The sequence below is a fragment of the Arachis hypogaea genome, chromosome 16, assembly GCF_003086295.3.
Source record: "Arachis hypogaea cultivar Tifrunner chromosome 16, arahy.Tifrunner.gnm2.J5K5, whole genome shotgun sequence".
Lineage (NCBI taxonomy): Eukaryota > Viridiplantae > Streptophyta > Magnoliopsida > Fabales > Fabaceae > Arachis > Arachis hypogaea.
The window spans coordinates 83,839,711-83,851,729 of NC_092051.1; the positions used below are offsets into that span (position 1 = coordinate 83,839,711).

At 32.6% G+C, this 12,019-nt stretch overlaps 2 protein-coding genes across 2 annotated transcripts; one reads left to right on the forward strand and one right to left on the reverse strand.

Annotated features, from left to right (window-relative positions):
- Positions 1 to 2,970: 2,970 nt before the first annotated feature.
- LOC140180146 (uncharacterized) lies at positions 2,971 to 3,663 on the reverse strand. Its single transcript, XM_072220557.1, has 2 exons — positions 3,378 to 3,663; positions 2,971 to 3,284 (listed from the first exon to the last, which is right to left on the reverse strand). The coding sequence occupies exons 1-2, from the start codon at positions 3,661 to 3,663 to the stop codon at positions 2,971 to 2,973; spliced, it is 600 nt and encodes a 199-aa protein (XP_072076658.1).
- A 6,914-nt stretch (positions 3,664 to 10,577) lies between these two features.
- Positions 10,578 to 11,300, forward strand: LOC112757195 (uncharacterized protein At4g02000-like). The gene has a single exon (XM_025805804.1). The coding sequence runs from the start codon at positions 10,578 to 10,580 to the stop codon at positions 11,298 to 11,300; it is 723 nt and encodes a 240-aa protein (XP_025661589.1).
- Positions 11,301 to 12,019: the final 719 nt, after the last annotated feature.

Here is a 12,019-nt window from a genome sequence, read left to right on the forward strand (position 1 = left end):
GGGACAGGCATGCATCATATGCATTTGTGTGACATTGGTTGGGTGTGCATATTATACTTGGTTTGCCTATGTGATTAATTGCTAACTGTTCTACTTGTAATAACTGTTTGTTTGTGCTTGAACTTCCTTCCTGTGTTTGCATCTGGGACTCTGTTGGATTGTGGTGATTGGTTGTTGGTTGGATTGTTTGGGCCTAGGGCCGTGGTTGGATTGAGATGGACCGATGGTTGGTTTCGGTATTGTGGTTATGGTTTGGAAATACGTGAAAGGCTAATTTGGTTCAGCATAGATAAACCTTCTGAAATGCTTTTGAATATTGTTTTAAATGAACAGTTTCTTCTTTTAGAAAAAGGATTTCAGATTTCTCTTTTATTGTAAACGGTTGTTTTTGAAAAGAGGCATAAGATGGTTATTAATCATTGGTACGGTTTATCTTCATGTATCCTATTACAGTAATTCCCAAAAACCCTCTACTGAGAACCCTTTCGAGGATGATGTTCTCACCCCCCTACATTTTTCCCCTTTCAGGATATGGGCGCAGAAGTTACGAAGAGCTTATTTAATTGTTGTTATGATGCTCTATATTGTTTTAGTTATGGTTTATTGTACCCTCGCCTTTATCTCGATATAATCTGTAAGAGGGATAGGAATTGTATTGTATTATGTTTGTAATATTATTTATATATATTTATGTATATATATATATATATGGATGTACTCTTTATGAGTTGTTGTAAGTTGAATGGTATTTATGGATGTACGTTATCGAATGAAAGTATCTTTGGGAGCGGTATTGCGGTTTAAAATTTTAAACAGGCTCATATTTTAGTATTAAATAATATAAGTGTCGTCGTAATGTCCGAGCTATCAGAGTCGCACAGCCGGAAGTGCGAGCTTTGGTAGTTAGGGTGTTACATCACTGGCATCTGGCACCTTTGGAATCAAACAAATTTGAGTATGATTGAAGCTTTTTAAAATTCTGCCACTGTGAAAGAAACTTCTCACTGCCTTAAAAACGTCACCTCCAACTATATCCCAGAAAAAGTGAAAAAACTTAGCTGTAAACCCGTCATCACCAGGAGCACTCTGAGCATGAACACTAAATGTATCTCTTTTGACCTCGTCCATAGTTACTGGCCTTTGGAGCCTACGGTTCATGGAAGCTGTAACCTTAGACTCCAAATCCTCTAAGTATGGATTCAGATCAGCCGAACAAGAAGAAGTAAAAATATCGCAAAAGTAGTCCTCAGCTACCTTTGCAATATCCTCCGGTTTCGATGCAATCTCATTGTCCCTCCCCACTAATCTCCAAATTCTGTTCCTTCGCATCCTTGATTGAAATTTCTGGTGAAAGAATCTAGTGTTCTGATCTCCTTCTTTTAGCCACTTGATTCTAGATTTTTCTCGCCAATAGCTCTCTTCTTTCAAATATGCCAGCTCCAACTTCTCTTCCAAACTGGTAACCTCCTCTCCCCCATTGATTCCAGCCACCCGCAACTCCTCTAGTTTAGCTTGAAGGTCCTCAATTTCTTTCCGGGAGTTTGCTTTGTGAGTTTTCTGCCATTGAACTAGTCTATGTCAACAAACTTTCAACTTTTGGGCCAAGGAGAACATAGCCGAGCCTACAACTTCCATTCTCCACACTTCACTGACAATTCTCTTGACATCCTCTTCTCCACACCAACGTTCCTGGTATTTAAACCGCCTTTTACTATGCCAGGATTGAGGTTCGGTTTCCATCAAAATTGGAGCATGATCCGAGCCTGACTCTGTAAGCCTGTGCACCACTGCATTCGGAAACTTCAACTTCCATTCCATCCCAACTATATAGCGGTCAAGCCTCTCCTTCACCAAATCCTCTCCTTATCTTCGATTTGTCCACGTGAAAGGGTGCCCCACCATTCCAATATCCACCAATTCGTTACTGTCAATAAAATTAGTGAATGTTGCAATGGTGGTTGCTGATTTTTGGCCTCCACCCTCCTTTTCCGCTTGGCTTGTTATAGCATTAAAATCGCCTGCTATTACCACTTTTCCTTCCATGTGTTGCCTCATTGTTATAAGCTCCTCAAACTGTAAGGATCGAATTTATTCTGAACAACTCAAATGGACACCAATGAACGCCCATACCTCACTGCTTCCGACTTCCTTAATTTCGGTTGCCACAAAGAATTCTCCACTGCTAATAATTTGAACACTGATGCTGTCCTTCCAAGCTAGCACAAGTCCTCCTGCCACTCCTGTCGGGTTAACAATATGCCAGTTTTCGTAGCCGCATACCCGAAGTTTTGCTTCCACCTGTCGAGATTGGTTCTTTGTTTCACTTATAAACACAATCTCGGGGGAGTGGGATTTACAGATCCCTTTTAAGGTGTGAATTGTTAGGGGTCTCCCCAAACCCTGACAATTCCAAACTATAGTTCTCATGGCACCTTGGGTGCCATTTGTAGGCTGGCACCCTCCACCATCTGTTCAACTGCATTTTCATCCTCTGTTCTTGCTTTCTTTGTAGTTACTTCAGCTATACCACTCATCAACCTTTTTTTGGGTTCACTTTTAGTATCTGACTCTGCAGCACCTTGTCTTGCTAACCTTTTCCACTTCCTACCTTTTTCTGTGGTGAGACACTCCCCAATAGCGAATTGCATAAGCTGCCCTTCATCCTCCTTGGTATTGGACTGACCAGCTATGATAACCTCCATGCATTCTGTTCTAGAATTGGCTGATTGAGGTGACTCAGGTGCTGCCCTGTTACCAGTGTCTTGTGGTTTCAAACTTTGTTTCCCTTCTTGCATTGACATCCCTGCAAATTCTTCCAATAAGCAGTTTAAGACCGGTTTTTTCTTACGTTGAGTGGCCTTATTCTGATTTTGGGTTGAGTTGTTGAATGTTCTTTCTCCTTCAGAGTAGATTCGCGTTCCCACTTGGCTAGCTTTAACCCATTCGCCAATGTCATCCTCTTTTACCATCTCACTCTGTGTCCTTCAGCAGATCATGGCAGTTTTTCACCTCGTGCCCCAATTTTGCGCAATAGGTACAGAACTTTCCAAGTCTCTCATAGCGCAGTGCCACTTCTACCTCCTTTTTATTAGGTCCTACCACTATTAACTGATTTCTTACTTGCCTGGCAGCATCGATATTGATTTTGGCTTTCACAATCCTAGTTTCTCTACCTCGCATCTGAAATTTACCTACCTCCAACACTGTGCCCAGATTCTCTCCCAATTTACGTCCAACTTTGAGGGTTTTAAACGATTCTGGCAAACCCCAAAATTGAACCCAAACTGGAAAATTGGAAATAATCTCTTCATCACAGTTCTGATCTTCCTTCTATCTTTTGACATGGAGCACATAATCTTTGAATAGCCATGGAGAACCACGTTCAACACGCAAGACATCCATTTCTTTATTAAAAAAGAATTGGAATGAATTATCCCCTTTGTCACTCACGCTAAATCCTTCCGGGTTTCCCCATATAGCCTTTAAAGCATTCCCCATGGTTCCAATTGAGAAGGTTTTGGAAGCAAAGAGTCTGCCATAGAGACTATTGGAGTAAGCGTTAATACCTTTTGATATGTTTGCCTCTTCCAGTAGAATCACATTCCTACCTCCTTTCAGGTTGTCTTCTTCGATCCGATCTTCATCCCTCGTTGTCTCAGCCATGCAGATTACGTAGACTTGTATTGAGATTTAATTGATCTTGATAATGTAGCCTTGACGGCACTAGGAACTCCGTTAAGAAACCCTAACAGAGCACTAAGAAACCCTAACAGAGCACTCTAATTCTCCAAAATTTGGAAAGATAGGAGACTCGAATCCGCAACCTCTTAATTGAGTATGGGGAGTCTATGCCATTTGAGCTATTGCTCATTGGCTAAAATTTGGAAAGATAGAAGACTCGAACCCGCAACCTCTTAATTGAGTATGGGGAGTCTATGCCATTTGAGCTATTGCTCATTGGCACTCAAAATTCAATTTAATTTTAAAATTTGAAAGATATGATTATCCATAAGTCTAATTAATTTTAGTTAATTACCTAGTTTTTTCTTTACCACTTTTTCATCGTGTGTTCTTCCCCCTCTCTCCTCTCCTACCACACCTCCGCGGCTACCCTCCTCCCCTGCTACTCTCTCGGCCTCCATCACCCTCTTCTTCCTCACCATTCCTCCGTCTCTGCATTTGTCCGCGACACTCCTTACCCACACACCTCCGCCTCTGTCCTCGCCCACCATGCATCTACTTTCGATCTCTTCCCTACTTTTCATTCTTCTTCTCTCGCTGTCCTCTTCCTCTATTTCTTAGATCTGCGACAACGTCGCCTTTGATAAATATGGTTGTTCTTTTTTCATTAATTCGAATTGACTGGTGTTGAATTGTTGAAGGTGGTATGATAAATTCCTGATGGAGTGGCGACAACGATAAATAATTCAGTGTCTCATACCTTCTTTCTTCTTCTTCTGTAGACTACTAGACTATAAATTGAAAAAAAAGTTAAAATAAGTTTTTTATTAATTAAAAAAAGGTAAAATAAGTATAAAAGATATAATAGATATTTTAACTCTAAAAAACTATTTTAAAAATAAAAAATGTATGGAGCACTGATTCACTGAATAATTAATGAGTTTATGGACTATTGATTCACTAAATTATTGACAAAAACTGTAACATCCACCGTTGGTTTTTTATTTATATAAAATTAAATAAATATTTTATTTATTAAATTAAATAATTTTAAAAATTATTATAAAAATATGTTATCTATTCTTATTTTGTTTATATTATAAACGAGATAATTTTTAATGCATTTCATTTATACTGTGAACGAGATATTCAATTTTCATATATTTCGTTTACAATGTAAATGAGATACATTAAAAATTATCTCATTTATCATGTAAATAAAATATATGTATTTGTAAATATAAAAATATATTTTTTAAAAATAATAAAAATTATTAATAATTTAAATTAGACCAAATTCTTAAAAATTAAATATTTCAAATAATATTAATAACATTTCAAATATTAGTATTATTATTATTATTATGGTTAAGTACGATTTTGGTCCCTAACGTAGAGGTAAAAAATTTATTTCGTTTCTGCCCTTTTTTCGCTACAAAATAGTCTAAAGGTTCCAGTTTGTTTTAAAATCGTCTTTTGCACCAAAAAATAAATTTTAAAGACAAATTTTCACTTGATGGTTGCTTTTCCTTCATTACATTTTCGCGAAATCATTTCGCCTTCCCCAAGCAAGGCAGTGTTTGAGAAAACTAGGGGTGTGCATGGGCCGGCCCGACCCGAAGACCCGGTCCGGCCCCGAACACTTTCGAGGCTATTTTAATGTGATTTCATTGGGTCTAGGGTCGGGTAAATGTCTCAAAAATAGACCCGGTCATTATTTCGGGTCGGGTCTGGGCCATAGTTCGGGTCACCCGAACTTGGCCCGGTGGCCAGGTCATCATACACAATTAATATTTTGTGTTATTAGTGACGGATGATGGCTATTCTTATGTGGAATTTAAATATTGTAAACTTTAATATTTTGTGTTATTAGTTATTATAAGACTATAAGTTAATGTTTTATGTTTAAAATGCATAAGATTTTAGACTAATGCATAATAATTGTGTTATTTGTATGGATTTAAATATTTAATGTTATTAGACAATATTAGTATTGATTATGATTATGCTTTAATTTTAAAAAATGAGTTGGTTCTTGTTATATTTTTCTAAGTGAGTTTTACCATGTCAAATAATGGTTGGAGTGTTGAAAATTTGGATATTTTCACATGCTAGCTTATAAGAAGGTATCAAGATAATGTAATGTTAATAGCTCGTTTTTTACCCAGTATAATCGTGGCCTGAAAGTGTATAGGTTTCATCGGGTCTAGGGCCGGATTCGGGTCTGGGTCACATGAAATCCGGTTTCACCCAACCCATGCACACCCCTAGAGAAAACGATTGTTGAGTGAAACGTTTGTGTGAAACCCTACAAAAGCATTCCTGCGAGGACGGTCTAGTCGAGTAGTTGAAGGGCATCCGGTGTTGGTAGCTCGAGCGAGGTTGCAGAAGAACTTCCCGCATTGGCCACTTGGCTTCATTGCTAGAAATAGCCCTTTTCGAAGTAAGCTTTTTATCCATGCAATGTCGCCTTCGTTGATAGAGGTAACTGGTGTATGGTTTAATCTAGGCCGTGCGAACTTCTGTGTAAGGCTAAGGTTTGTGCTGATTGTTTTTGTTGTTATTGTTATTTGGTTTAGTAACGATTGTGTTAAATAATAGGCTCATGACTTGGGAGTCATGACTCTCCTCCTCTCCAGTTAGCGAAGAAATCACATATTCACTTTCAATTTTATATGTTCTAACTTCTAATGATTTATGTTGCAACAAAAGTAAAATTTTTGTACTTTTTTAAACACATTTATAAGTATTTTAAGAATAAAAAATAAATTATACTGAATCATGTTGTAATTATAATTGTTATTTATCATTTTTAATTTTATATGTTTTTATAAATAAAAGATTTTTACCTTTTTTTAAGAGTTAGAATCCTTATTAGACATTTTCTTTTAAAAATAGTAATATAAACTCATTCGTTTTATTAAAATCTATAGAAAAAAGTTATTACTTATTTCCACCGTAACAATAATATTTTTAAATTATGTATTTTAATAAAATTTTATAATTATATTTATATAAAAATATTTGTTATTTTTTATTATTTAATAACAAATTATAAAATTTAATTTTAATATATTATTAATATATTATTTTTATTTAAAATATAATTACTCAAACAAAATATATTTTTAACGTGAATGTTTTTATGAGAATATGTTTTAGTATTTTTATTGAAACAGCGGTCTATTTTTAAAATATGTGTTAAATAATTTTTGAGTAACTGAAATTTTTTTATAAATAAATAATTTAATTATTTTATTTATCAAAATATATAATTTATAATTTATTTATTAATTTATTTTACATTTATTTATCTTATTTATTGTGTAAACAAAATAATTATGAATATATATAGAATTTAAAAAAAATGCACATATCTAAATGAGTTATGTGTATTATTATTAATCGTAATTGTTTAATAATAATATACGTATCTTGTTTATAATGTAGTATGAATATATTTCATTTATATGATAAAAAAGATAAATTAATGTATTATAAATTAATAAATACAACATAAATTACCTATTTTAATAAATAAAATAATTAAATTATTTATTTATAAAAAAAATCTTGAATAATTGACACGAGGTTTATTGTGTTAGAGCACCGCCTGTGTCTCTAATTGTTCACGATTCACATTGTGTATTGCACCACTTGTGCCTCCAATTGTTCACGATTCTACGCTGTGTATTGTGTAAGCAACTAAGCAAATATCTGACACGTGTCTATTAGTGTTGTTCTCGTGTCATTGACACGGGTCTTGGCTTGGAACTTTGCTCATTATTTTCTCGGTTTCACGGTAAATTAGACGAATTCAAAATGATTTTTGTTCTAATAAATAAAAAAATATTATTTTTAAAAATAAATTATTTTAATTTTAATTTTTGGATTTTTATTATAAATTTAAATAATTATTATTTTTCTAAAATAATTTGACTTATTCTTGTGTACTCTTGTGTATTTCTATGTACTTTGCAAACGATAACAATGATTGCCATTGTTAATTAACTTTTCTTCTCACCTAATCTTATATTTATGAAGATGCCTAGTGTAGTTTATGGGGAGTACAACAAATTCATCCTAAACCAAAAAACAAAAAGGCATTTCAGAAATTACAATTAAAATATTTTTTTTGAAATAATATTTTTTTATTTAATCAACTTTTAGTTTTTTTTAAAGTTTATTTTTGAAAAAATGACGCTTTTCTTTTTTGAAAAATGTTTAAATGAATTTTTTATTTTTAAAAACATTTTTCAATAAAAATTAAATAACATGTATTTTAGTTTTTTTAATGAAAATATTTTTTAATAATTATTATTATAATTATAAATATATATTAGTAATAATAATATAAAATATGCATTTATTCTTAATATAATAAATTAATTTATTTTTAATATTTTAATTTGTTACAAAATATTTAATTTAAATTTTTGTATATTTTATGATTAATAATAAAATATTAAAAATAAATAAACTTATTACTTTAACCATAAATATATTATTATTATTATTATTATTATTATTATTATTATTATTATTATTATTATTATTATTATTATTATTATTTCATAATATAAAATATTTAAACTTTTTACATATTTAACCTTAATTTTTTATATTTCATGATTAATAATATAAAATTAAAAATAAATAAAATACATTATAATAATAAATATATTTTATATTATTAGTTTTACTACTATTATAATGTTAATGATAATATAAAATATATATTAATATTAGTGTGATAAATTTTAATTATTTTAAATATTTTTCATGAATCATAAAATATATAAAAAATTTGAACTAAATATTTTTGTATCAAGTTAAAATATTAAAAATAAGTAAAAATTATTAAACTAATAATAAGTATATTATTTTATATTAATTTTTTGAAACAATAAAATAATTATTTTTCTCTTTTCCTGCAGAATTTTATTTTTTATATAATTTTTAAATTTTTGCAGTTTTATTTAATAATTTAATTTATTTACCCAAGGTTCACGTTAAAAACTTGTGCAATATATATTTTAGGTAAATATTTATATATAAAAATAATTATCACTAATTTATATATAAAAATAATTATTAAAAAATATTCTAATTACATAGACTAAAATATATTTTATTTAATTTTTGTAAAAATAAAATATATTTAAACATCTTATATGAAAAGAGTATTAATTTTTCTTATTTTTATTATTTGGTTCAAATTTAATTATTTAAGTTTAAATTCCACTAATTTGATAAGTGTTCATTAAAATTTTCACATACAATTTTTCTTCTCCTTTTCGATTTTTCCGTTAAGGGTTATTAGGAAAATTATCATTTTTTTTTGTAAATTTAATAAAAAAATGAATTTTTAGTTTTTTACGATAAAAAATTATACTTTTATTTCGTACTAGTTCGCAAAATCCTTAGTTATTTAATTATAGGATTCTAATATCTTTTTATATGTTATTTGATTCGAAATAACTCTAAAAAGTATATATATACATTTTAGAAAAAAAGTAATATATAAAATTGTATAATTAGATAAAATTTTGTGAGGATCATGGTGGTGTACCACTTATTAGGTGGGGATCGTGGTGGTTTATCACCCACAAGTTTTCAATAGGACAATATCCGAATTAGCTATCAGATGTGTCGAGTTGTGGCAAAGTAATCGACACGTGAGCTCATGGCCAGTAGAACAGACATACATCATCTGCATTTGATTGATTTGTTTGGGTTTACTACTTGCCATGGTTTATTTACTTGTACATATTAAATGACTATATGCTAATTGCTTTATTTGAATTTACTTGTGTATTACTTAATTGCCTTGCTTATGTTTGTATATCTGAGAGGTCCCTCATGCTGGTGTCGGTGGACGCTGAGGGCTGTTCTGTTTAGAATTTGGAGGACCATGAAATTTGGATAAGGATGAGTTAGATTAGAATTTCTTATGATAGTTGCCTGATTTCGGAATAGTGAGAACTTAGGATTGAAATAATGATGGGTGAAGTTTAAGATTTCTTAGTGAGTTTCTTGTTATCTTATATTGTATTTATTTGACATTTTTATTGTACCGAAAATTGATGAGTCGGGGGAGTTCTCATTCCCCATGTATCCACTATTTTTCAGATGCAAGTCCTAATGCTCTACAATGGGTTAGAGTTTGTTTGGAAGACGACAAAGTTATCTTAAGTTCTGTATTTCATTTTGTTTAGATCTCTCTCCCTCCCTCTCTCTCTCTCTCTCTCTCAAAATATTAAAGATGTGTATGTATATATTAACTGTTTGGAAACTTACCTATAGAGGCTATGTTGTATATTTAGGAGAGATAGAAAATTTTATCAACTATTTTTATTTCTATAATCCTAGCCGACCTAAACTTTGCGGATTTTCTTTTTATTCCTTTTCAGGCTTCTCATTTAATAATTCCTTCTAATTACATACATACATACATACATACATACATACATACATACATACATACATACATATATATATATATATATATATATATATACTTTAAGAAAAGAGTTAAGCACGTTTATTGATTCATAAACCGCACAATTCATAAGAATCTCCCCTAGTTGATTTTATGTCACTTATCAAGTCTAGTTTCAAAACTTAAAATTTGTGAGAATTGGTTTTCAAACTTAATTTAATTAATCAACTTTTTCAAGAAGTTAAAAGAATTCAAGTCAGAGAAGAATTGTTTTCCAACACATTCAAACCCTTTAGGATGAAGAGTGAAAACCTATTCTTGAAAAGATATCAATGCATAAATCAAAGGTATAAAAAGCTAGTATATTAATCTATGGAATCAACAGAGCTCCTAACCTTAACCAAGAAGAATTAGTTTGACTACTGGTTTGATAAAGATAATCTACGTAATCAGCATGGCTGAGGCAAGGTGGGATGAAGATCGGACCGAGGAAGACAACCGAAAAGGAGGTAGGAATGTGATTCCACTGGAAGAGGCAGACATATCAGAAGGTATTAATACTTGTTCCCATAGTCTCTATGGCAGACTCTTTGCTTCCAAAATCTTCTCAGTTGGAACCATGGGGAATGCTTTAAAGGCTATATGGGGAAATCTAGAGGGATTTAGCGTGAGTGATAAAGGGGACAATTTCCAATTCTTTTTTAATAAAGAGGTGGATATCTTGCGTGTTAAACGTGGTTCTCCATGGCTATTCAAGGATTACGTGCTCCATGTCAAGAGATGGAAGGAAGATCAGAAGGGTGATGAAGAGATTATTTCTAATTTTTCAATTTGGATTCAATTTTGGGGTTTACCAGAATCGTTTAAAACCCTCGAAGGTGGACGTAAATTGGGAGAGAGGCTGGGCACAGTGTTAGAGGTAGGTAAATTTCAGATGAGAGGCAGAGAAACTAGGATTGTAAAGGCTAAGATCAATATTGAAGCTACCAAGAAAGTAAGGGATCAGTTAATTGTTGCAGGACCTAATAAAAAGGAGGTAGAGGTGGCATTGCGCTATGAGGGACTTGAAATGTTCTGTACCTACTGCACAAAATTGGGGCACGAGGTGAAAAACTGCCACGATTTGCTGAAGGACACAGAGAGTGATAGGGTAAAAGAGGATGACATTGGTGAATGAGTTAAAGCTAGCCAAGTGGGAATATGAATTAACTCTGAAAGAGAAAGAACATTCAACAACTCAGTCCAGAATCAGAATAAGGCTACTCAACGTAAGAAAAAGCCAGTCTTAAATTGCTTATTGGAGGAATTTATAGGAATGTCAATGCAAGAGGAGGAACAAAGTTTGAAACCACAAAACGCTGACAACAAGGCAGCACCTGAGTCACCTCAATCAGCCAACTCTAAAACAGAATGCATGGAGGTTATCATAGCTGGTCAGTCCAATGCCAAGGAGGATGAAGGACAACCTATGTAATTCACTATTGGGCAATGTCTCACAACAAAGGAAGGCAGAAAGTGGAAAAAATTAGCAAGTCAAGGTACTGGAGGGTTGGATACTAAAGCTGGATCCAAAAAAAGGTTGATGAGTGGTATAGTTGAAGGATCTACAAAGAAAGCAAGAATAGAGGATGAAAATGCAGTTGAACAGGGGGTGGAGGGTGCCAGCCTACAAATGGCACCCAAGGCGCCATGAGAACTATAGTTTGGAATTGTCGGGGTTTGGGAAGACCACTGACAATTCACACCCTAAAAGGGATATGTAAATCCCACTCCCCCGAGATTGTGTTCATAAGTGAAATAAAGAACCAATCTCGACAGGTGGAAGCAAAACTCCGGGCATGCAGCTATGAAAACTGGTATATTGTTAACCCGTCAGGAATGGCAGGAGGACTTGCG